At 38.9% G+C, this 27,284-nt stretch overlaps 1 protein-coding gene across 8 annotated transcripts in view; it reads right to left on the bottom strand.

Moving 5' to 3' along the window:
* The window catches only part of BBX (BBX high mobility group box domain containing), a 281,032-nt gene that overhangs the window by 35,365 nt on the left and 218,383 nt on the right, over positions 1-27,284 (bottom strand). For all 8 annotated transcript variants that reach the window (XM_027077663.2, XM_027077662.2, XM_027077657.2 and 5 more), the window contains 4 exons: positions 25,588-25,662; positions 16,759-16,839; positions 1,234-2,242; positions 108-246 (listed from right to left, as the gene is read on the bottom strand). In XM_027077663.2, the coding sequence (XP_026933464.1) occupies positions 108-246; positions 1,234-2,242; positions 16,759-16,839; positions 25,588-25,662 (1,304 nt within the window). The remainder of the gene's footprint in view (positions 1-107; positions 247-1,233; positions 2,243-16,758; positions 16,840-25,587; positions 25,663-27,284) is intronic.

The following is a 27,284-nucleotide window of genomic DNA, read 5'->3' as shown; positions in this document are numbered from 1 at the left end:
AATGAATGAATACTCCAGAAGAAGCAGTTAGTGAATTAGGTTTACCTTGGAAAACCTACCACATTTGGTGTCTATGCAGTGTGCTGACTGTGCTCACAGACACTTACCCAAGGAGAGAATCTTCCTTTGGCTTGGTCTTCTTGAACTTCTTGCTCCCACTGGTCCCACTCTGATTAAACGTCCAGCTTTCTTCATTCCAACACCCTTCATGGTCAGAGGAGTTTCCTTTTCCTGAGCTTCGTTTCCCTAAGGGAATTTGAGAGACAGAATGTGCTTGGTATATTGGGATGAGGTTGCTTCACAAGTGAATTGTTGACCCCTTAGGTATCGTCTGCATGATGCTATTTGTAACTATTTCAGTTTTGGTGTCCTCTAAGCGATTCGTGATGGACCACCCTTAATAATACAGCATGCAAAAAAAAGTATACAGCTATGGGATAAGTCTTCCTATCACAACTCAACAGGTACTGTGCATACTGTGTGACTCAAGAGACAGACTAACTACTATCACCTTTCCCATTAGAGAATCAGACTAAGGTGTAGAAGCCTTTGCTGGTGGGCACTATTAATGTGAATTTCCCTCAGATTTACTGGAATGATATCCCTGTACTCCCAAGGATCTTCATTCAGGGCTTGTTAGACCCATTTTCTCAGACATCTCTAAATTGGAATTTAGCTTGGCAAGAGGTAGTCCCCTAGCCAGATGCTGTATTTTAAAACAGATGAATTTATATAAAACACTCTGTGAAATAAAGGTATACACATTAACTGGTTTTATGTTTTAAAGAGGCCTTCCCTTCAACTATAGTTTTGAATACCTACGGAGAGGGCTAGACAGATTATTTGCTTTTGGAGCCTACAGATCAACATTCTGCCCAACAGATTTGCTTGATTCAGGAAATTCTTTCCTTCAGTTTTAAAAGCCATAAGAACTTTAAACATGTAGTGCTTATCTTTCAAAACAAGAAGCCAGCCCATACCAGGTTAAAAAAAAAAAGTTTGAATTATTTGAACACATATCCTGAGAACTACCTACAAAATGAATATAAGATCTGCTCTATGGTGCTAGAAAACATGTAGGTAAAATGACACATGTGTCTATAAACCATAAAGAACTGTACAAATATATTGTTCTGATGCCACATTGTTCTTTATGGTGGCTCTTCTCAATGAGTCTAAAGGAGGCATTTGCTACGTTTCCATATTCTTTTCACTTTTGTGGGAGTTACTTACCTCTGTCAACATTAGCTCGCAGAGAGGTGAGCATGCCTTCAGACACCAGGGTTTTATAAAGAGCACCTTTGCAAGACCTCTCAGATTTCCGGGAGCCACAAGTCTCTATTTTTCTGTGACAGTCACTTTCCTCAGGCTTGGCCTGTCCAGATAGGCTCGGTGGTAATGCATCCTCCGTGGGGGTCAATGGTTCTGCTTTTATACCCTCTGGCACCTCACCAGAAATGTTCTTGCTGGCAGAAATATTAATGAAATCTGGAGGTCTTGACTCTTTGGTGGTGTCTGAGGATTTCTCCTTTGACATTTTTTTCTCTCTTGATTTCACTTTTTTCTTTGGTGGCTTGGCATCCAAAATGCTTCCCTTGCCACTTGAAGATGTGCGGACCTTCTTGCGAGGGGTTTCTCCAAGTTTCTCGATGCCCCAGTCTCCCTTTGCAACGGCTTCAATGGTGTATATAACACTCTCAATGTCAGACTCTGAAGACTGCCTCTTTTTGCAAGTCTTCTTGGGTGTGGATTTATCATTTCCATGTCGATCCATTTTGCTTTTCTTCTTTTTCTTTTTTAGTTTCTCTGGTTTGTTTAATGCTGTGGGATCCTCAATGATCATAATTCCATGAGGATGGCACATATGATCCTTTCTGCTGGGAACATCGCTTATTATTATCTTGCTACTGGCAGAATAAGAAAAATCAGGGAAGTGACTACATTTTTGATCTTCTTCTAGTTCTTCCTTTTTAATTTCTTTGGGATCTTCCACTTTTATATCCATTGTATCATCCATTCGTAGCTCCTCAAAATTTCTTAGTTCCTTAGAATCTCTTACATTTTCCTTAGCTGATTTTTCAAATTCTGCTTCCTTCTGTGACCTGGCTTCATCTGTTTTCTCCATTTTTATTTCTCTTTGTTCCTTTCCCTTCTCCAATTCTTTAATTCTTCCACCATCTGATTCTTTTGCCTTCATTAGCTTTGATTCCTCCATTTTAACCCCCTCTGATGCCAGACACATCTAAACGGTTCAAACAAAAATGGGAGAATGACAAAATAATAATTTTTTTGAAATACACTTGAAATTAGCTTAAACTTTAAAAGTCTATCCCTCTTTAAAGTAATCAAAGCAAACTTTACAATAATCAGCCCACTTCTGCCAAACTAATTTCAATAACTCAAATTTTAAAAAGGCTGTAGGCATTATAATATATTCATTACATTTTAGATAAGCATGTACTCAAATTCTCATTTTCCAGCTTCATCCGAAGCTTTTTCTATGAAAACATGATTTGGTAGAAAGAAGATGGGTTCTAGAGTTGAAAGACCTGAGCTTGAGTCTTAGTTTTGCTACTTGCTAACTCTGTGGCCTAAAATGAGACATTTCAACTGTTCACTCCTCAGCTGTCTTTGTAAAATAAAAAGGATGGCAAGAATGATTGTCTCAGAGGATTCTGTGAGGTTTAAGTGAGATGATATACTGATGCCAATACTGACTAAATAATCCCCCAAATGTTTAGATGTTTACCTTTTCTTTTTTCTTGGGGAAACGAGAAAAAGAGCAACATTTTGTACCTACCCAGTTGAAGTTAGAAATGAGAAGATGATTCATTAAATAACTACAGAGGATTCTGGTTAATGAAAACAAAAACAAAAACAAAAACGTTACAGGCCTCAGATGCTGACAGATAACCTGAAGATCATAAAAGTGGTGAAAACTAAGTGATGGTGTTTTTTGTTTTAAACTCATTTGATAGCAGACTTGATCTAATCTGAACTTACACGCCTAAAAATTCTGACCAGAACTAATGTGAAATTACTTAACATCTTAATTCACATTTAACATGACTATTCATATGCTTTCGCTAGCAGCATCTTCATGCATTTGCATTATGCCCTGTGGGAATTAACTGCATAGCATAAGATGCATATACTATATCATTTTTCTAAAATCTGAAAAATTCTGAATACTAAAACACATCTGGCAGCAATCTGGTTATGTTTTAAAACTCCCCAAATTTCACACATAGGACCTTATAGGAAACACTTGCCATCTTCCTCTCCAGTTCCCAGGTACCTCGAAAATTCAATCTAAAGCTATTTTCTGAAAGGGGAAATTGCAGCTTTTGTAAAATTCATTTTCAATACATGGACTTTCATTCATAAACATTCCCTGAAATGCTCCCAAGCGCCAGGCCCCATGGGAGGACCCTAAAGATACAAAGACCATTCTCTGGGCTCAGACTTAGTTTGGGAGGACATGGTTAAATGCATCAAGAAGGCTGGAATGATCGGTCAATATGGGACCTGTTATTGTTGCTTCTCTCAGGAAAATGGTAAAGAACATTGAAATTAGCCAGCATGCTGAGTACACTTGCTCCTTCTGTGGCAAAATCAAGATGAAAAGAGGAGCTGTGGAGATCTGGCACTGTGGTTCAGGCATGAAAACGGCAGTTGATGTGCCTGGACCTACAGCACCCCTTCTGCCACCACAGGAAGGTCTACCTCCAGATGCCTGAAGGAGATGAAAGACCAGCAGCGGAAGCTCCACCATCTGAAACACTGCCGGCCTATAATAAATGCCTTGATTTATGTAACCAAAAAACAAAAGAATACAAAGATCAATAAGTTCCCCTCTCTGCCTCTGAGGATTCATCATGAGGCTGACGATGCTGATCAGGCCAAGGGCAGAACAGGAGTTCTTCCCATTATTCATTTTACCAATTTTGTATTAGCAGCTTAGAGGAAAAAGAGTACTGGGTTTTGCTGAGCCCCCAAATCAAGCATAAGAGTTAGGAAACTGATTCTTTAAAAAAATTTTACCATTGTGTCAAATGGAAAATTGTCAGAAATGTTAATGTATATAAAACTCATTTAAAAAATTGTTTTAAATTAAATTTGAGAGAGAGAGAGAGTGCGAGCAGGGGAAAGGGGCAAAGAGAGAGGGGGAGAGAGAGGGAGAGACAGAGGGACTGAGAATCTTAAGCAGGCTCCATGCTCAGTGTGGAGCTTGACATGAGGCTTGACCCCACAACCCTGGGATCAGATCTGAGCCAAAAGAGTCAGACGCCAAACTGACAGTCACCGAGGCGCCCCTAAAACTCATTTTTTAAATAGATAAGCCATTCAGTTAAATAGGAGATCCTCTTTTACTTCATTTTTCCCCTTAGTATTTTCAACGCATCTCAAATCTTTCTGTGAGAATTATAATTGATAAGCCTGAGAAGAAATTGCAGAAGGGTGAGAGGAGGCAGATCACGCACGTTAAAAAAAAATGAACATGACAATCTTCAGATTTTTTTACAGGGAAGATCTGAAATAGTATGGATTCACAATGGAACTATCTTTTTTGGGAAATCACGTAAGTTAACTTTTAGACCTTAGCAAGTAGTTACGAAGACTGAGAACTCCCCTTTAGCGAAAACTTACCAGAAGTAAGTTCAAAGCAAAAATGTTATTTTAATTCTGACACACTGACACATTTAATTCTCCCTGCATATTTTATTCTCGTTGGACAATGTGCTGTTTTTTCATTGATTTTGAAATGATTTTTATTTTCCTTTCTCGATTATCCTAGCCCTTCATGAAGAACTATCTTACATGGGGGCAGAGACAATACTAGTTCTGGAAAGAAGACTGGAAAGGCATCCTCAAGGTAAATTTTACGGTTTTTCAGCCACTGTCACTCTGGCGACCTTTAATAAGTCCCTGCAGGAGCCATGTCCCATAGAGGCACTGGGTTTTATAGTGGCATGCCAACAGTTTGTATTTGCATAGGTTCATCTGAGCAAACCTAATAATACTTTGCAAACTCCATTCTCTGCTTCAATATATTTCAAAATGATTCTCCTCATCACCCCTGATAGGATTCCACAGCTAGGAATGAAATGGAACAAATGCAGACATTCACTCTGGGGACATATTCCAGGAAATAGCATAATATTTCTTGTGGAGGTAATTACACCAGGCACTAGTCATGCTTTACTTCCTTGTTTCGGGCTCTTAAAAGTTTTTTTCTCCCACAAATAGAGTATGTTAATCCTAAATTATAAGAAAAACAATTATATTGCTAGAAGTGAAACTATAAAAATAAAACAAATAACTCCGAGTCAAAAACTACAAATCATAAATCTCACTAACCAAAAACCCAAATAAACACAAATCAGACTCAGAGCTGGGTGTCATATTAGGTAATCTAATTTAACATTCTTCCCCATGTAGAAATTCACTTTACTACAATATTCTTGAGACTTAATTATCCAACTTTCTGCACAAAGACACTGACCGTATTAGAGGGTGGTTCTCTCTGAAATATTTAAAATTTGAGGAAAAAACTACCACTCCATCATACTAGTTGTTCTCTGAAGTCACATAAAGAATTCTGCTTTCTCTCATATGACAGACTCTCAAATCTTAGGAGACAGATGTAAGTCTCTTCTCCTGGTATAATGTCCCAGTTCCCTTAACATGTAAGGCTTTCCAACCTTTCAAAAGTTGGGCCCCTCTTACCTAAATGCAGTACGGTGTCCTGAACCAAGAACTGGGCTTTTGGGAAGTAAGTTGGGTTCAGGAGGAGGTACCACAGTGCTTGCCTAAGGCTAGAGCACTGTGGGCTATGTAACTTTGACTTGAATCCATATGAGGAAATAAAGGCTGAGAAACGGGGTAACAGGACATGCTCCACTGGGTTGCTGTGATACAAAAGTGAATAAATGTGTGCAGACACAACACTTTACACATAAAGCTTTACAATGGTCAGGGAACATGGATTTAGCAATATCTTCCTTAGAGTAAGTTCCTAGCTTTCCCATAATGCTCTACATGAGAAGTAGAACTGCATACTTGTCAGATGATAGGAACATACTTATCTTCTAATGGGGCCCAAAGATGGATCTCCCCCCAGCCACTTTAAAAACAAAACAAAACAAAACAAAAACCAAGTCATACTTCTGGCTTGTATTGGGCTTGTGGTCAATAACAATCTTGGATTTCTTTACCCACCTAATTAGCTGGGAAGCTTGGTCTCTCCCATTCTATGTTTTTATAATTTATTTCTTGTATATAGTTGTGAGATTTTCCGTTTTTCCTTATAAAGTTTATCCTTTCCAACTCTGAATTACATTACCTTCCAGCTCTGTTATGGACACATTTGATTAAGTTGCATTTTATGTCTTCATCCAAATCTGTGGTAAGTTGACTAGAACATGGCTAAGGACAGAGCCTTCTGGCAGACTTTTAGAGCCCTTTCATCAGGTTGATCTGAACATTAATAAACTTCAGCAATCTAAGAATGTTTTATAATCCAATCTAAATTACCCCTGTTTTGTTCACAAGGACATGGTAAGATTATCTGTCAAAAGTCTTGCTAAAATCTGGACACAGTATGCCAACAGCATTCTCGGCCAATTTTATAACCATCCTAAATATAAAATGAAAATGGCTTGTATTCCAGTCAGAGTCTAACTAGGCAAACAGAAACAACTTAAAGCATATCCAGCAGGAGGAATTTAATGCAGGGAACAGGTTGGTTACCCAGGTAATAAAGAACTGAGACACCCAAATAGGAGGTTGGTGAGGCAATCCAGAGATTAGCAACAACAGGAATAAATGGGGGAAGGCCTCCAGAGGAAGACAGAACCATGGTGGGCCTAACTGGAGGAGCTCAACACGTAGAAGAGATGTTACCTTTGCTTTGCCCCCACCCCTCCTCACCCCTTCCCTGCACATCCTGGCCATTCTCTTCCCCCCATTCCATATTTTCCCACCGGAGTCTCCCACTGGCTGGACCCAGCTGGGTATAAGGGGACATAGGCACCCAGAAAAGGCAGTCTACAGCCACCAGGGAAATGAACTGTCTTCCAGGGCAAACAGACTCTGGGAGAGCACCCAGTTTTTACCTTCTTTTCTGTGAGATCAAACATTTTATTAGAATTCTCAAAAGCCTCTAGGAATTAACAGTCTATATTTCCACATAAACAGCTTGGGAACAGCTATGGATGTAGTAACTCTTAGAAGATGCCATCACTCTTAGATGTGAGCAAATTCTATATCGAGAAGCTATTCCAAAAGGGAGGGATGCTGGAGCCAGACTGTCTAGGACTGAGACTGGCTCTGCCTCTGATTTGCTAATTTTCTATAAACGTTTCTGTGCCTTAGTTTCCCCATCTATAAAACACGGATGTTAATAGTATTTCTCTTAGGAATACTGTGAGGTTCAATGAGTTGGACATGTACAGCACTTAAAATAGTGCCTAGTTCACAGCAAGAATAAATGTATTCTGACAACCATCCCTCTGTAGCCTTGTGCCATATAGAATAAATCTTAGCTTCTGACAGTAGTAGAATCAGTCTTATGGATATCATTGGTGGCACGTCACGGCCCTGGTACACTAAGTACTTTGCTTTGATTTTTTCATTCTACGGTTGAACGATTCTGTAATTGGGGAAAAAAACATAAACAACAAAATTAGATGCAGGAGATCTTAAATCAGTTACCTTTCAAGAAGTTAGTCTCATTAAACATATAGTTAAGCTCAGTTCTACTACTGGGTACAAACATCTACTTTCATCTACTTGAGTGCATTTATCAACTAACTTTAGTGGGGCTTACGAAACTGCATACAAACTACATTCTGTTCACATGCATGGACATGCATACAGATAAGCACACAGTGGACACAGAGAAGCATAAATCAGTGTGAACTCAGGTGAATAAAACTGCACTGTGGGACGCACAGAATTAATGTCTGTTATTAATTAGTCAAGTTGCCCTTAATAGAGGGTTGGTTGTTAATCAAGCCTTGAAATAGAATATGCCTTAGTAAATGACAATTTATTCTTTTATTATTATTTTAAATTGAACAATAAACTCCTTGAAGAGTGAGGATGTAAAATGTCTGCAGGACACCTTCTAGATCGAATTCCCATGGCTGTATTCCAAGAAGTCAGAATGCTAATGTTTTAAATCAAATGCCTGGCATAAATATTTGATATCTACGGTCTATTCCCTCAGGCACCATATTTTTTATAACTGTAACTCAGGGGGCACAAAATGGATCCTGTTCACCTCTGTACTCTCCTCCAAGAATATCTCCTAGTACCTTTCAAAAAGAAGGCATTTCGTAGATAATTGTGTTGAATTGAATGGTTCATTAATTCTGAGTCTAAAATGCAATCTGATTCATACCAAGAAAGTTACCTTACATGTCTATAAAAAACAATGCTAATTAGGACCACGCTATTGCTTGGCCTAGACCAGCATTCACACTGTCCTTACTTATGCTTCCCAAGAGCACCAGTGAGAATTAATCACTAATATTGTAGTTTTACTTTGATAACTGAAACCTCACTGAAGTTTCTCACTGTTTTGTGTAGTCAGAATGGCCTGTCAGTGATGAGCTGGAAGAAATGTAACTTACCCCCAAAAGAAAAATGAAAATGAGTATGTTGAAACTGGAGATTCTAAAGGATGCACATATTGGACAGACATATAAAAATCACCCTCTTCAAAATTATTACAAAGAAAAATTTCAGTAGGAATATTGAAGAGGTGAGATAAAATGTGCAGTGGAGGGATTATTTTTTATGTTCCTGGGTTCAAGAAGATTGCCATTTTCAGTTCAGGTAAGATTGTGCCATAGGCTCGGGGTTGCTATGGGGGACTACAGAGACATAATAAATCTGAGTTGTGACAAGTTTTTACCTCTTCGAATCAAAAGACATTTTAAAATGTGTTCCTTTCTACAAATGTTAAATATTGATTCATTTCTTTAATGTGTTCTGCTATAAAAGACAGTGAAATGACCAGCAAAAAATAATTAATCATGTGTACTAGATAAGAATAATACCACAGAAATAGATGTTCTTTAACTGGTACAAAGGAATGGGTAAGTTGCTCCAAAATGTACCATACTATTACACTCTTAATTACCTTTTGTCTTTCATTGTCTATTGTAAAAGATCCAGCTCGATTAAAAACAAGGCAGCGTGAAAACAGAGCCACTGACACCAATCAAGAAGTTTCAATTTCAAAATCTTTGCCTTTTAGTACAAAATAAATGTTTTGCAGCCAAGGTATGTTTACAATCATTTTGTACTGGCTTATTATCTGCCAAAACAGTGTAGACATAACCCTAGGATGGCATTTAGCAGTGTTTTCCAAGATGTGCACTTCTCCCATAATTAAATAAAATCAGAATGTTATTGCCATAAACATACACTGGCTGATGGTCTCAGAGAATAAAGAATAGCACTGCTGCTAAGAAAATTCAATTTTCTTTATTATAAAAGATAACTGGTCACAGAACAGTGGTCTAAGCATCTCTCAACACTGAAATCTGAGCATATTAAGTAGTTTTCTATTTGGTTTGCAGAAACACGACCAGGTGAAAAGGTGGCTTAAATATTTCTCTTTACTATTTCTTCAGAAATTATACCCATTCTGAAGACTCTAGATGGGGTGGGGTGGCCTTTGTTCCATAGGCCATCTATTAAAGTCTCCCCCAGAAGTGTTAAAGGAAGTCATTAGGAGAATTCCTATTATTTCAGTTCCTCCAAAAATAAGTTGATGCAATTGGGAATGAAATGAAAAGTTTAGGATGGGAGTTTTCTAAAAATGACTCACAACTCTGCCTAAAAAGCTATGGAAAGAAATACACCACTTAAAAAAAAGAGACCCCCTCAAATATATCATAGGTATTGGGATTCAGTTATATGACAGTAGCGTAGGAGGGGCTGAGCTGAGAGCTGTGTGCCGAGATTCCAGGTTTCAGGGGGCTATGAGGAGGTGGTGGGGATACTGCGCGTCAATAGTATGTGAGGACACACAGAAAACTGAAATGGAGTCACCTTGGTCAAACACCACCCATACCTGGTAGTCGGGAATGCTAATGTGATTGGAGGGATGGCATTTCCTACAGTTTTCAATGTGGTATGTAATCTCTATAATTGTATCATAATTCAGCTTTTCTTAAAATAAGCCAACATCCTTCCTAGGACTTAATTTTTATAGACACCAGAATAAATTTGTCTTTACCTATTTGGTTTTAATTATAAGTGTTTTTTACAAGTTAGAATGTAAGGAAAACTAGGCAGTCAAGGTGTCTGAAAATGTCATCATCTTTTTTTAATAAATAGGGTTAAATAATGTTTCCAGTTCCCTTGGAAGCACCAGATCTGCAATCTTGCTTTTTCATACATGAGAAGTAGGAGTATATGTGGAGAAATCCAGCACCCTTCCTTCATCTTAATAACACATTACTAGTTTCATAAACTGAAGTAAAGAAGTAGAACTCAGAAAATGGGTATCACAGACCAAATTCAGCAACCCTGTGGTGACTGTTCTCTACCTTTCTTCCTTTTGTGCTCAGAGAATATGGGCCTCTGGCTTTCCAAAGTCGACCATTTACCTTAACAAACCCCTCTCTTTTTGACTCTTTCAGTATTGGATTTCTTCAGTTTTCCCCACCCCTCGGCATCTTTCATCTCTTCTTTTCTGCTGGTGGGGCTTCCTCTTTGTTCACAAACATCCGGGCTTCCTGAAGTAGGGCTCCGATCTTCCATTCTTCCCCGGTGCATTCAGGTTCAGAGCTGGGGCCATCTCCAGCTCCCCTTTCGCTTTACCTTTCACATGGACCCAATCATGGAATCCAACTAAATCCTCTGTAGCATCCCTGGTGTCTGTTTCTACAGCCCATTCCCACTGCCAAACCACCCCTCCCCAATCCTGGCTCTTATCGTCTCACACCTAGATGTCCCCAGAAGTTTTCCACTCCACTCTACACATAGCTGCCAAGGGAGTGTGCTTTCCCACTGTGTGCCCCTGCCCTAAATCTTTACTTGCTCCTCATGGTCTTCAAGCACAAGTTTCTCTGCTTTACACTAAACACTCTCCCAGTTCTGACTGCAGCCACACTCCACCTTCCACAAGTCTCCTAGCACAGCCCACTACTCCTGCCCGTCTGATCTCATCATCCGCCTACCTCATGCCTCCTGCCTCTACCCCTTTATCCCTTTGCTGTATCTCTCTCATCTCTCCATTTGATTATGCAGGTCACAATCTGCACTGTGTGCGGGTATAAAAGGGGGAGGTGCACGAGGGTAGGTGGATGCTGGCAGGGGCTGCTGGCCTCAGAGCCAGGGCTCCAGAGGGAAAGGAGAGCACAGTGATGGTGTCTTTAAGGGGGAAGGCACTATCGGCTCTGACCAATCGTTCTCATGTGGGAAGGTTGGATCAGTGTCTCTAGATTCTCTACATTTTCATGAGAAGTCAGACATTTATTTGAAATCTCCACTTTTAAAATATTAGCCGCTAATTGAAATGTAGAGTATAATACAGGTCAACAAATTGGGTGCCCCTGAAAAAGCATCTCTGCAAGTTAAATGTGGCCCAGAGGCTGCTAGTTTCAACCCCAGTTTCTAAACAAGTCTTTCATCAAGAACCTTCTTCGTGCTCTCTGTGCTGGGTCCTCATGGCACTCCTGCTAGTATTAATTCTCCCTTTCTTGTCTTCACAAATTCACTTTGTATATCATTCGTCACAAGTAGAGCCTTGTCATTTCACTGCATGGTTCCCTGTGAAACCATTTGCACACTTATTTCTCATCCCTTAACTTTTTGTATCTTATCTCTCTGCAACTGGAGAAGAAGTTCTTGGAGAACAGGAGTCCTACTCCATAATTTCCTCTCAATATCTTCCAAAGTATATTCACAAACAGGCACTTACTTATTTAAGGGTGTAAGATGTATCTTGGCAGTTTCAAAAGTACAGACACTTTTTAAAAAGGAAATATCAGCTCCATTTCTTTGACAGCAGTCTTGAAAAATCTGTCATCTTATTCAGCCATACACATATATGTGTAGGAGTAAGCTGTCTTCCATAGAGCCTTCTATAATACGCAAAGTCCTATAACAAGCAACTTGCAGAGTCTTTTACATTCATCTAAACAAGGAGACAGAACAGCCCAGTGTGGAAGAGCCTGGGTGTGGAGACAGATTGCCTGGGTTTCTACTGAGGCTCCAACTTCCTGTGCACATGACCTTAGGCAAGTCACAAAACCTCTCTGCCCTTCTTTCCTAATGTATACAAGAGGAACGGTGATAATACCTATCTCAGAGGATGTGTGTGAAAATTCAATGAGCACATATAAAATACTTAGGAAAGTGCCTACCACATAGCAGAGAATTAAAGTCATTATTATCTTAAGTTAGGTAATACAACTGATTTTCTGCTATTAAAATTTAGACTCTATTTTAAAGAACACATAAAATTATTTCAGAAAAAGAAAAGTAAAACCAAAGAATAATATTTTTAGGCATATGCTTTGGCGTCTCATGGCAAGTCTCCAACACCAAAACCGCACCTGGAGGCAGAGTGTGCTCATACCACTGACCTTAGGAGGTTCACAAGCAGGTTCACAGCTTACCCTATCACAAGAAACAGTATTTGTACATCCATATGCAGGTAACTTCAGCAGCCTCACGGTTATGGACATGGAATGGACCCTTAATAATTACTGCTTATTGGAATAAATGAATCAACTGTGCATTTTATTATACTAGGCAATTTTGATACCAGAGATCTTTTAAGTGTAGAATTTTCTTTCCTAAAATATACAGGGAAAGATGTGTCTGTGTGTCCTCCAACTATATAGCAGCTATAATACACAATCATCTCCAGGGAGATACTTTGCAACTCTTTGTATGATCTGACCTAATTAATTTCAAAATGAAAGGAAACACATTATAGTACCTGCACCAATTAAACAACTGATTAACTGAACAGTACGAACCTCATGGAGGTTCACACATAGAGGACTGTATTTTTTTTCTCAATCCCCTGACCTCAGCAGCACTATACCAACTCCGTTCTTAGCTGGAGTGGATTCCTGAAAAATACCTGGAACAGATCCCAGAATTGTCAGGTCCCTCTCAGCTATTAAAAATCCACCCAGCTTAAAATGCCAATCAAATGCCTGAAGCAGGGCCTTCCCCAGGGCATCTCCCGGCTACGGGGTCCAAAGAAATAAAACAATGCCAAAACCAAGAGTGCAGGCCAACCCAAGTCTCTTTGTGTCTGTTGACAGCTTCCTCCAATTTTCTTTTTGCCGGCTCACGTGGGTGTAGGACACAGCAATAAGAACATGCCTAAAATATTTCTTGCTTCTCACCAAGAAGACACTTCTTGCAAGCAACAGCCCCTATACTTTTGGGAGGTCTACTATTCAGCTCTCCCCTTGTGTCAGCTTGTAGGAATAGAGGTGGGGTAGGGGGAGAAGTTAGTTCCTGGGCTGGTTGCTGGCCCTTCCCTTCACGAGTTCTAAAGCTTCTGTAAAAAACAGGAGAAGCAATAGTGGAGGCAAAACTCACTGCCCATGGTTATTCCTGTCTTTTTCTATCTGTTCCTGCTAACACTACAAAAGACTGAATGACCTTGTCAGGGGATGCCAAGGGCAGGGATGATATACAAATTATTTAAGAGGCAGGGATGCAAACTGATCAGAAGGGATGTGGTCCAGGGCCTGGAACAGGTCCTGCAGACCCCTCGCAGTGTCCTCCAGTTGCTGGAAGGATCAGGGGAGCCCAGGGATGCTGGGGAAATTGCAGCAAGGGTGCTAGGGGGTTTGGGTCCTTTTATTGACGATGGGAAGTGCTTGGTAATGTTAGTACCAGGACAGCTGTACTGATGGAAACTGACTGAACATCATTCCTACCTGTGGGAGCTCTTCAGTGTCCTGAGCGAAGCTGTCTCTAAGTGTGTATTTCCTAATGAGAGAGGCTGCCCCAGGCCTGCTCTCTGCAACCCCTCCCCCCCATGACTGTCCCACGGCCTCTTGCCTGATCACACTGAACTATTTTCTATTTGGTCACATGACCTGTGGAAACTCATGCATTTTTACAATGCCCAAACAGAGAGTACAGCAGGGTATTCCAAACCTCTCCTTGCTGCCAACTTCCTCCAGCTCTTTTCTTCACCTGGTCAGATAGGTGAAGGGCACAGCAATAAGTCTATGTCTAAAACACTTCTAGCTTCTCACCAAAGAATGAGAAGACACCTCTTACAGATACACCCCAATTGGGAACAAATTTTCTCTTAGAGCTGCCTTCACTTTGTTTGACAGGGAGCAGGGATGAAGAGTGAAAAGCAATTCCTTTCTTCTCTCTTCAGGACAGGGAGGAAAATCAAAATATTCCAGATGACTGGATAGTTTTTGATAGCCACCTGCGCACTGACAACTTACGGGCTGGGATGGGAATGAGAGAACCCCTGGAGGGGTACATGGGATAGTAGCTGGATTGGACCATCTCTTTAGAAATCCCAAGAGAAGGATCTGGCCCAAATTGAAGATGGCTTCCTGGTAGATTTCCTTTTGAAATGCATAAATTTAAAGCTGTTCTTTCATAGTTCAGACAGTAGCACCAATTCTGGGCAAGAGGAAAAATCTTCCTCTGTATCCTGTTATACTTATTTGAAGAGGCACCCAAAATAATTAAATATTATATGCAGTTTAAGAAAAATGAATATCAAATATACATGGTATAAAAAATTGAGGAAGCATATTTCTATTGGTGATTATTTGGAGATGCTGATTAATCCATTGTGCATATATTTATGTTTAATTAGAAACTGGGTAGGATTTAGAATGTTATTCTAAAACACAGTCTATTAGCATTATGGCATCATATTCATGTAGTGCAAATAATAATGTGAGAGGATTTTCTTGGTAAACTATTTTTTAGCGACCCTGTTTTATCAAAAGCATATATTTTTACTCGGATGTTATAAGAAACTAAGTCTGAGTATAAGCTGATTTGCTATAATTGGAATAGGCTTATTGCAGTCATTTTACCCCTTTAAAATTATGATACCAGCATTCAAACATCTGTTAAACCATAGCATCTGTTTCATATTTGGGATGCATCCCTACAAATTAGAAGAATGTTCTTTTTAATGAGCTCTGATTTAATAGGGAATCCTTTTTTTTATATAACTGTTATGTGAAAGAAAGGAAATGAGAAGACAAAAATCATCTCTTGCACCCTCCATACTAAAGTACCTCAAAGGTCCATACATTTCAAATATAAAACTCTTTCATGAAGATATATGCATATGAAAGTGCACATGCGTGTGCTCACACACACACCAGGAAATGCAGAGAGGGCCACACATTCTTATTATTCAAGAAAAATAATCACTTCTTTCAAAAACATTGTCTTGCCAATCTATAGGGTCTTAAAAATACCAGATAAATTCATACCTCGTAGTGCCTCTGTTTACTAAGATTTGTTTGCTCTAACTCCAAAGGCATACGTGTGTTGCCAGGTCATTATCATTTCAGTTCTATCTGAAGTAGTACTTGCCACTGACTCACTCAGTTCTTTTTGAACTATTCCCTGTGGTCTCTGGACGTTCTCTAGTCATTTGGAGACCTCTATCTGCATCTGATTTTGTCCTATAAGAAGCATGTCAGCTTAATGTCAGACAACAAAGGGTTCATGTGTCCCACTGTTAATATACTTCTTTACTCTCTTAGGCCATTGGCCTTTGTGTTTTTCTATTTCTAATGTGGAGATGGGTAGACATTAAAAGCTTAATTTAAACATGTTTAGAACTCCTAGATTTTAATGATATAAGCTACCATAAAATTTAGAAGATAGGCTGCCCCATTAAATTTAACAAACTACAAAGGATTTATAAAAAGAAGGTATCACTCACATACAATGAAAAAAAAAAAAAAAACAATTCAGAAGGAACTCATTGGAAGGAAGCCAGAAAAATGAGAGAAAAGAAAAAGTTTAATGTAAGAGATTTCTGGTCACCCATCTTGTCCCTCCTAATTTGTCTCACCAAAAGAGAAAACGGCTACTGCAGTGTCCCAGCACTGACGACATTTCTTTCACAAAAGAAAGGCAGAGCGGTCACAGGTAGGCGGAGGCAAGCCTGGTAGGTGCCCACCCCAGCAACAACTGCTTCTGGCACCTTTCTTGCCAACCCATCCCCCACCAAGCGAGGGTTCTGGCCCTCACAGATTTACGAAAGCACATTTACCAAAGGAACAGCAGCATTTTATACCCATGTCACAACACATGTACAGCCAATAGGTGTTACAAAACCAGATTTGGAGTCATTTGAGTTCTTCACTAAAAAAACACCCCCAAATTAAAACATCCATGACCTAGTTTAAAAGTAGTGTCTTCTAGGAATTTATAGACACTGTAAGAGAATCAGAGAAGAGAAAAATGACCCAGGCCATTCTTCTGGGTTTAGGCTAGACTTACATCACCAGTCTGAGACAAAAACTGACCTTATTTGGCAATACTAACCTGTGGAAAAAGATTGTATCATTTTCTTGAGTACCCTTTTCCAATGCTTAATGACTTTTAGTAGCAAAACTCCTTTTTTACCCTCTCATGGTTGAAAATGAGATATAACAACACACTTTATGGTCACAGGGGATAGGGTACAGTTTAAAGAACATTGTTATTATGAACTTTTTCCACCTCTGCAGATCTTATCTCCATATACTCTTAGAAACTTGCCTCTGCCAGTTGAAAGAGTGCAGATTTTCCATAGCGTTTCACAGGTTCCACACCACCCAGCTGCGAAGTGTTTGAAGAAATCTGTATTGAAAATAATTCACATAAAGGATATTAATTGTGTCATCAGAATCTTTGCTTCTCATTCATACACATTCAGGAACTTTCTTTAGTTTACGAGAACATCATTGTTCCCAAGTACCAAGTAACTTTAAAGATGTCATACTTGGGATTATAATTTTGAAACCAACTTTGGTGAACAACCTCAAAAACAGTAACAAAAACCAGGTGTGGCTTGGACAGCTGTTTAATGACAGAAGTATTGTCTTGTACACTCCAGGCTTTAAACTCTACCACTTAAAACAAGATTTGCATTTCCATTTCCATATAAACACCAACTCATCAACTGACCAAATATGAGGGATTTAGAGTCATTTTGTATGCACCGAAGTGACTAATTTTTTTAAGGAATATATTTAGGATCTCTAAAATTATTTGGGAAAGATAGCATCATTAGTCAACAAATTTTTTTTTATATAATTATTTTTAATGTTTATTTATTTTTGAGAGAGAGAGAGAGAGAGAGAGAGCGCGAGCGCGCAGAGTGGGGGAAGAGCAGAAACAGAGAGGGAAACACAGAATCTGAAACAGGCTCCAGGCTCTGAGCTGCCAGCACAGAACCTGACGCAGGGCTCGAACTCGGGAATGGTGAGATCATGACCTGAGCCGGAGTCGGATACTTAACCGACTGAGCCACCCAGGTGTCCCTCAACAAATATTTTTTTAAGAATCCAATATAAATGTCGTAGGCAATACGATAGGAACTGGGGAAGCCAAGAATTTTACAGAAAACACTAGCCCTGGCTTTGAGAGGCTACTCTAAAGTGCACACAAAGATTGAAAATCAAGACCACAAATCTAAATAAGTTATGCAGTTAAGGCCTATGCTGAGGCACAACATATCCAACATTATATCAACTGCATGTTCTTCTGCAAATTTGGCCAAACAGTGGCCAGGCACTGGTAACAACGAACTGCAATGTCCTTTTTCATTTTTATATGAAAACTTCATTTTCAACTTCTAGCCTAACTCAGTAAAAAAAAAAAAAAAAGCTGAGAACATACATTCTTAAGGAACTTTACAAATATTCTTCTTCCTGGAGAAGTTCTGTCATTACAGCAGCTAGCTATGGCTTAAGCATTTCATATTCCTCATGATTCTGAATTCTTTCTCAGTTTAAGATAGAAGTATTTCTCAGTTCAGTTTAACAGGCACTCCTGCCTGCTGAGTGTATACTCACAGGTGACCCCAAGTCCCACAGGGGATTCTGTGGAGCCATCAGCTCTGGGAGAGACTGGGAGCTTGCTGCTGAATGGAATTCTTCCTAGAATACCGGCTGAACGAGAGGCTTTTGTCGAGGAAAATGTTTAACAAGCTACCTGGGCCATTTAGAAGAATTTAGTTTATGGAAATTTTAGGCACTTTTTCTTCCTAGGTACTATCATTTTTAACAGTTCTTTCCAATTTATCCCAACTAAATTTTTATGTTTTATTTATTTTTGAGAGAGCACACACAAGTGTTGGAGAGGGGGACAGAGGGGGACAGAGGATCCGAAGTGGGCTCTGCAATGACAGCAGAAAGCCTGATGTGAGGCTCGAACTCACAAACCAAAACTGTGAGATCATGACCTCAACCAATTGACTGAGCTACCCAGGCACCGCCAAACCACTTTTCTTTTTAAAGAAAATTAACTAAATGGGGCTCAATCTTTCTAAGTCTGGAATATTTTCTTCTACCTAATTTTTCTCTGATATACGCCACTTCTACTTTTTCTAGACAAGATGAATTTAATAAATCACCTTATCACTGAACTATGAGAAATGGACACATAATCACCACCTCCCAATTACTTGAGGGAATGAAGTACCAAACATACAGAATTGCCAGCGTCTCGAACCCAGGCTGTATAAAAGAAAGAACATGACTTTTGTGTCAGACACACCTTCATTACTTTTTGCTCTGTCAACTTAAGCAAATTGAGTCTCATCTACCTCATCTTCAAAACAGAAACAATAATACCTGCCCCATATTATTGTTGTCAAGATTAGATGTTATGTCAGTGACACTGAGTCTGGCACAGTGCTGAGCCCATATTGTGTTCTCAATAAGTGGTACAATGATTATCAACAAGAATTTATCAACAGTAACTTGAATAAACATAAAGCTCTCTTAGTATAGTCCAAAAATTAGTTACACACTAAAATTGCAATGTTAAAGGATAATCATGAAATTTAGTAATTCGTAGAATATTAAATTTATCACATAATCACATGACACTCTTAAGAATCACTAGAGGACAGGCTGGGTAATCCCACACCACACAGCCACAACGCGGAGTGGTTCTAGTTCTTACACTGACTCCCTCTGCTGTTCCTTTTGTTGTAGGTTTATGCTCCTCGACACTAAGTATTTGTTCACTACCACACACTCTGTGCACGGAAGGCTGCGGGGCTCAATGAAGAACTTCGGACTGTGTGGATGCATTATCTGCCATTTGAGATAATGCACAGTTGTCTAAGTAGAGAACTGAGAATGGTTCTTTACCTTTCAAAAGGAACTACTACTTATGTCTAGTAAGAACTAGTTCCCTCATCACCCATGGGAGGACTTTGACCTATCTGTAGGTATAAGAAAGATTTCCAAAGGAGCTTGTGTGGGGGGAGGGTCAATGTACTTTAGCAGCCCAACATTTCTTTTTTTTTGTTAATTTTTTTTTAATGTTTATTCATTTGTGAGAGACAGAGAGTGAGTGAGGGACGGGCAGAGAGAGAGAGAGAAGGAGACACAGAATCCAAAGCAGGCTCCAGGCTCTGAGCTGTCAGCACAGAGCCCAACATGGGGCTCGAACTCACCAACCATGAGATCATGACCTGAGCTGAAGCCAGAAGTCCAACTAACTGAGCCACCCAGGCGCCCCAGTAGCCCAACATTTCTATAATTACCAACCAGTATGGTTTTCCTGGAATGACTGTGGGGAGATATGCTTTCTTTTTATTTTATTCTTTAAATTTTTTTATTTTTTAAAATTTACATCCAAATTAGTTAGCATACAGTACAACAATGATTTCGGTAGATTCCTTAGTGTCCCTTACCCATTTAGCTCATCCCCCTTCCCACAACCCCTCCAGTAACCCTCAGTTTGTTCCCCATATTTATGAGTCTCTTCTGTTTTGTCCCCCTCCCTGTTTTTATATTCTTTTTGTTTCCCTTCCCTTATGTTCATCTGTTTTGTCTCTTAAAGTCCTCATATGAATGAAGTAATATAATTTTTGCTTTCTCTGGCTAATTTCACTTAGCATAATACCCTCCAGTTCCATCCACATAGTTGCAAATGGCAAGATTTCATTCTTTTTGACTGCCGAGTAATACTCCATTGTGTGTGTGTGTGTATATATATATATATATATATATATATATATATATGTGCCACATCTTCTTTATCCATTCATCCATCAGTGGACATTTGGGCTCTTTCCATACTTTGGCTATTGTTGATAGTGCTGCTATAAACACAGGGGTACATGTGTCCCTTCGAAACAGCACACTTGTATCCCGTGGATAAATGCCTAGTAGTGCAATTGCTGGGTCACAGGGTAGTTCTATTTTTAGTTTTTTGAGGAGCCTCCATACAGTTTTCCAGAGTGGCTGCACCAGCTTGCTTTCCCAGGGAGATATGCTTTCTAAAAGCATCTTTGGGCTTCTTAATTTTTAGACATATGTTAACATCTGTGGCTGGTCCTTATCTTGATTTCTTGGCAACGTTTGATATGGCTAACCTTTTTTTTGGGAAACTCTTCTCTGGACTTCCATTACTGGAGGGTCTGTCTTATTTCCCTCTTATCCCCCAAGCCACTCCTTGTTGTTCTCCTCTGCTGGCTCTCCTTTCTCTGGTGACCCCTTAAATGCTTTTCTTCAGGGTTTTGTCTTAGGGCCTTCTCTCTTTTTATTTATACATTTCTTTCAGTAATCTGATCTCTTCTGATAGCTTTGTTAGAGCTTCTACAATGCTGATTTGTTATACCACTGTTTATACCACTGTTCATTTCCCCCATTGTTTTCCTATTTAAGAGACTTACGCATCCTTTCAAGTATGAACATCACAGTAATATGTTCTTCAAAGTCTGGTCGGCTAGTGGAGGAAGGGCAGGTTATGTTATACTTATGGGTAGGGGACCCTAGTGGGCCATACTGCATAGTACATTCCTGGCTTTGCTTTTTATTTTCCTCAAATTAGATGGTGCTTGCCAATCTGTTAACTCCATAGTCTCTCCTTTGGCAGCATGTACTGTTCTGATAAACAGAGTGCGTGTAATAGCACAAGACGCAGAGCAAATGTGCTAAGGAAAATGATCACCCTGGATGTTAAACTGTTAATTTTATAGCTGCCTGAGGTAGGGAAGCATACCACGGAAACAGGTAGTAAAGATTAAAAGTAAAATAGGTAATGGAGGAAGTGTTCTGGAGTTATGAGGGGTATCATAAAACACTGTAGTCTGGGAGGAAATGACTGATAATTATTGAATGAATAAAAAAAATTTTAAAAACCCAAATGAACAACATGGGATGATTGGTCTTTCTTACCTTAAAAGAAATATTAATGCTTCCAATAAAAACACGTGATACTTTCACACTGATTAGCTGCAGTGTGAGTATGCAGTTTTTGTCGAGTGTAATATTCTGTAACATATTGAACAGTCCATGATGAAAATGAATGCTTTAAATTTGCACCTATTGCATCTATCCAATTGTGGCATTGCTTTAAATTTGAGGAGATTATGGCTGTATTTATATTGGCAAAGTAAATACCTTCTAAGGGAAGTTTTAATGTCCAAATTTATTGGTCTAAATCATCTAGATTAGTTCTCTGTCTTCAAAGTAAATATATTTCAATGCAAAGATATATTGTAGGTGTAAGAGTCAGCCACACAACGGAAAAGAGAGTATGTGAACTGGTCATGGCTTCCAGACCTGTTAAATGATAGAAGACAATAGCTCCCTTCTGGCATTACATGTGGTCATTAGTCTTCAGTAAATGAGATCTAAAATGTGATGGATGTGTCACTCTACCTGTAAACAACAGAAGATGCAGATAGGAAACTCATTCTGACCAATGTAATGGATCAGAGCCAGGAAACAGAGTGATGGCTCTTCAGATGGGCCAAGGTGAACACAGATGAATTAGGGGTATCAGCAAGGAATGGAGACAGGCTGAAATGGAGGGGGGTGGCGGTGAACAGGCTTTACACTCTGTATTTCTTCCTAGATCTTGCAAAGCAGGTATATTTTTCTTTAAACGTAAGCTTTCGTGGGGAATCTACAAACAAAATGTTCTTTATTCAGTTTCATGACTATGCAGGTTCACTTCAACGAGTTTTCAAACTATCAGATTTGATTAAGAAAGAAAAACATCCTTCTAAGCCTGCAAAGCAGAAACCCAGGACTTAGTGTGAAAGAAAAAACTTCAACTTAAAGAACTGCCCAGGGCTTACGGTTTCTTAAACAATGTGTTCCTAGGATAATTATTTGACACAATAAATGACCCACTGCCAAGAGAAGATCTAACTAATCTCTTCTCAAAGTTATGAATGTTTGTAAATCAAATTAGCAGGAATGGTCTCTAAGCATTTTGCCTGCCCGACCTTAAAATAACATCACAAAGCTAAACAGTTTTAAGGAGTAAATTGTTTCCTAAATCACATAAACCCCCATTTTTCTCTAAGTGCACATAATAGGATGGAAATCCCTCTGAAAAGAGGTGGGGCTGTAAGTGGGCCATTGAATAGATTTCCATTACATGTCCATCCCCTTTTCAATTCACCCTTTCCCTATGAGGTCCCAGACATACTAGGAAGTGCCTCAACAATGACGATTCAATAACTCACGGTAACAATTACAAACTACAGAGCAGTGACCTTGAACTGCGGTTTTCTAACAGGAAATTTGTTAGAAATGCAAATTGCCAGGCACCTTTCCCCACCCCTGCCCCCAGACTTAATAAATCAGAGCCCTGGGAGTAGAGCCCAGCAATCTGTTTGAACAAGCCTCTGAGGGAACTCTGATGCATTTTAAAGTTTGAGAACCTCTGCTGTAGACTAATTAAAACAAGAATTCAAGAGTCTTTATGTTTTCTCAAAGGTGATGAGTGTTATACAAAATAATTATAAAAGTTTTAGGGATACGATTACAGTTAGTAATTATAACCTATTCTATTTCTTCTGCAATACCTGTGCTCATAGCAGATTTTAGTAGATAATTTTATCAGTTTATGTAGTTAGATCTTGTTTAGCTTTGAATTAAACCAGCCTCAAATGAGGCCAACAATGTGGTCAGATCATAAGATGTCAGAGATTGAAACTTAGGGTTCTCTTGGGCCAGCTGAGGCAACTGACCAGAGAAGTTACATATCCTTAGGGAACCGTGTGCTTCTCTTGTATAATCATATATAACAGTTACAAGTAATAAACAAGCACGCAATAATTTAATTTACTTAGGAATGAAAAGTGTTAATATTACCAATCTAAGCAAAATATAACTAGCAAAAATAATACACTGATTGACAGAGGGAATTGCATTTGATTCTAGGGCAAAATATTTTGATTTTGCCACAATGCATACCTTCCTCTCTTATGAGGTCTTGCAGTAACTCTAATCATTTTCAAATTAACACTTTTTATGTCTCCTGATGCTACTGAGCAGAGGAGTGAAATCTGCAAACATATCCCTGCACAACTCCCAAGAGAGAAAAGTTTCTTTTCTTTCTTGGAAAACAAACAAACAAACCCTTCTTGGGGCACCTGGGTGGCTCAGTTGGTTAAGCCTCAAGACTTCCGCTCAGGTCATGAACTCAGGGCTCGTGAGTTAGAGCCCTGCGTTGGGCTTTGTGCTGACAGCTCAGAGTCTGGAGCTTGCTTCTGATTCTGTGTCTCCCTCTCTCTCAGCTCCTCCTCTGCTCGTGCTCTATCTCTCTCAAAAATAAACATTAAAAAAATATTAAAAAAGAAAAAACTTCTCATTGCTTTAAGGAGTGAGCATACTGAGTAGCAAGGACTATTTTAAGAGAGGCTGGGATCTCATTCTCCACAAGCACAGGACAGCCCCTGTTACATCAGCAAACTGGTTCCTCAAAGCTGCCCAGGGCTTCAGGGAACTCCTCATAAATATGATAATAGTTTCACTTAAATAACAATCACGTTCTGAGTGAAGATAACTGTTGGAAACACCAGCTGTGATATCCCATACTGACATTTTAAATGAAGCTGAATACTGTTGGTAGTTAATGCATTGTCAGGTGTGTCAAAGATGAGCCACTATATTCCTGCTAGAGAGTGTAAAATTTAATCAAACAGAATATATGGCAAATACATTCTGTTTTGAGGAAAATATTTCTAAAAAGTTGCATGGGACTGGCTCGGGCATCAAAATTAAAAACAAATTTAGTCACTACCACAATTTTTTTTTAAACTCTTAAAAAAAGTATTCGTATCAAATAAATGGATGCCAACAACTAAAGGAAAGCAAGAAAGTAAACAAAACGATTTCCCCAGACTGGAAATAACAGTCTGCTTATCATAATGAAAAATTATAATAAAATCCTAATTTATTCAGATTCATCAAGCAAATTGTTCTTCATAAATGGTAGTAGCATCATATGATATTTTCGTTACCAGTCGATAGAATAGCCCTCAACAACTAAAGCAAATACTGTGTCAGAGAAGCCTAACAGATAAGCAGGCCAACTGGTGGTATAAAGTCACAGTGGTTGAGATAAGTGTCCCAAGAGGAAGCAGGATTTCTTTTTTTAATGTAAAAGCTGAAAGTAATTTTTCCTCATTTTCAAAGTAAGATGCTGAGTTTTCTCTTGCCAAAAGGATATCATTTTACATTTCATTTATGCAGCACTCTTTATTCAAATGAATCAAAGTGATTCAATACATCAATATTAAACAGAACAGTCCTGCTTGTCATTTTCTCTCAACCCTTTAAAAAACTGCTTAGTTTAGGATATGTATTTTTGGTCGGAATTAATAAAAGAGGAAAGAGGGGAAAGACCGAAAGCAGACACCATATTATTTTCACGATCAATCTGCATTTTATTATTTGTCATACAGGCTCATTAGGAATGAGCAGCATATGGTTGAGGCCAGGGCTTTTGTGGTAAAATCAAGCATATCCGATGTGCCTCTTCACACTAAGTAAGCACTCTCTAGTGTGTGCTCTCTCTCTGGCTGACAAACCAAAGAAATCTGAGATCCTGTAAGAGCTGACCTGATCTAAGCCTGGGATTAAACACTAATAAAAACGCTGGTTAAAGCTACATCACATAGAAAGCTAAGTGCTGATGATTTAACAGGTTGTATTCACCACTGCATCCACTGTGAGTTATTCATAAATTACAGCATCTAATGTTACTACTGGAAAAATTTAATAAATTGGAATCCTAAGGCCTTCATGTGGACAGCAGTTTTTTTCAAGCTTTTAAAATAAAAACAAGGTAAAATTAAATAAATGAATTAGTGGAAAGGGTCTATTCTAAATGAACTCCTTAATGAATGTTTATAAAATGAATACAAAATATGGAGCTGATCTATGATTATAGCAAAGGCAGCAAAAAGCATGAAGTATTCCCTTACGTGCATTATGTTCGTAATGGCGAAAGGCATGCCTAAAGTTCGCTATATGTTATTAAAACTCTATTCTAATATTTCCTGAGCTCAGTAAGTTTCTGAGCCCAATAATCATTAACAACAACAACGACAAAAAGAGGTCATACCTCTGCAAACTGAAACAAGGCTGAGGCTTGACACTGCTTTGAAGAAGCATCAGGGTGAGACGTACTTGAAGATATCTGAAAGGAAACAAGTAATCTTTAACGCACAAGGACATTTTCCCATATCAGACTAATAGATTCAGCCATGTATTTCCACTGTACACACTGATAAAGATTAAGACATGAATCATCACCCTTAATGCCTTTTAGAAGAACAGTATAAATGATAAAGGAAGACAAAGGCCATGTGTCTAAAAACAGATGATTGGAAGAACAAAAGACCACGACTGGCTCATTTGCCATGTCTCTTGTAGGGTATCAGGTATGTTGCAAACAGCAGTTGAGGAGCGTTGAGATGAACTGCTTTATTTCAATATATTTTTTAAAATATTATTAAAAGCTGGAAGCTGCAGGAAAGTCAGTCACTCTCTTTCCTATATCACTCCCCTCAAGCTGTTCTCTGCTTAGAGGCAGCTGGGAAACAGTGTTTGAGAAGCATATGGATGTGGCTCAGGGTATCTGGGACTGAATCTTAGCTTGCTGCTCGCTAGCTACATGACCTTGGGCAGTTCAGCTAATCCTTCTAAGACTTATTTTTCCCAACTGTAAACTGACAATGATGATGAAGAGAATAATCCCCATTTTACAGGATTACAGTGAAAAGAAAACAAGCTACAGAATACACTGCCTGGCATAGTACCAGCACCCAATAAATTATTCACTGAAGAGGAACAGCATTTCTTTTATAACACCATCCATGTGCACACATACACACACACCTCTCTTTCTCCCTCTTCCTCTCACTCTACAGGCATCGGACAGTGGATGGAGGACTCTGCCATACTATACTTGATTCAACTAGGAGACCTTTCTTTTCCACTTAGTATATGGTAGCCTTATTAAGTTTGCTCTGATGGCCCTTGGAAGTACTTCTCAAAGATCTTTTGAGAACAATGTCAGTTACTAATTTTGGTTCCAAAGTGAACAATACTTCCATCCAGCTACAAAATAGGGTGAAAGTGACTCACAAGAGCAAAAAGCTTAGGCATTATGAATTCAGCCCATTCCCAGTCCCATAAAAGTATTGTTCTTCAATTAACTGTGCTCATGAACTCCATCAAAGGGTACTTACTAAGCAATAAAATGCACCTTAATTATAATCCTTCAACCAGAGAAGTCAATTTTTTTCATCTTAATTAAATTAAGCTGGTTAGAAAAACCATGGAGGCAGTTGGTGATACAGTATCAAAGTAATGTTTAGGGATGAGAAAGAATTAGTAAAGTGACTGATGGAATTATTGACTTTATTCACTGCTGAGGCCATTAAGAAAATTTTAATGCCACTATAATCAGACATAGAAGCATCTTTAGAATAAACATCAGTAAAAAGAAAAAAAGATCCAGATCCTATTTAATAAAGTAGATATAAAACCATCATTGTGAGTGAATAAAATTTAACCAAGTGTTTTAAAGACATTTGAAGGAAAAATTGTATGCTTCTTGGTCAAATCATGAAATGTTATCATTTCAAACGAACAACATGTACAAGTGTGACAGACTGCATGTATGAGTCCACAAGGACTTTCCTAAAGTCCTGGGAATTATGAATTGAGTAGGTCTAACTTCAGAGAGCACTTTTCATTCCTATCAACCCTCTATAAAAGTTAAAGAAAATAGTCAGTTTATGTAAGGGAAATTGC

The sequence above is a fragment of the Acinonyx jubatus genome, chromosome C2 (genome assembly GCF_027475565.1).
Source record: "Acinonyx jubatus isolate Ajub_Pintada_27869175 chromosome C2, VMU_Ajub_asm_v1.0, whole genome shotgun sequence".
In the NCBI taxonomy this organism is placed as follows: Eukaryota; Metazoa; Chordata; class Mammalia; order Carnivora; family Felidae; genus Acinonyx; species Acinonyx jubatus.
This window is presented reverse-complemented; position numbering and strand designations above follow the sequence as displayed.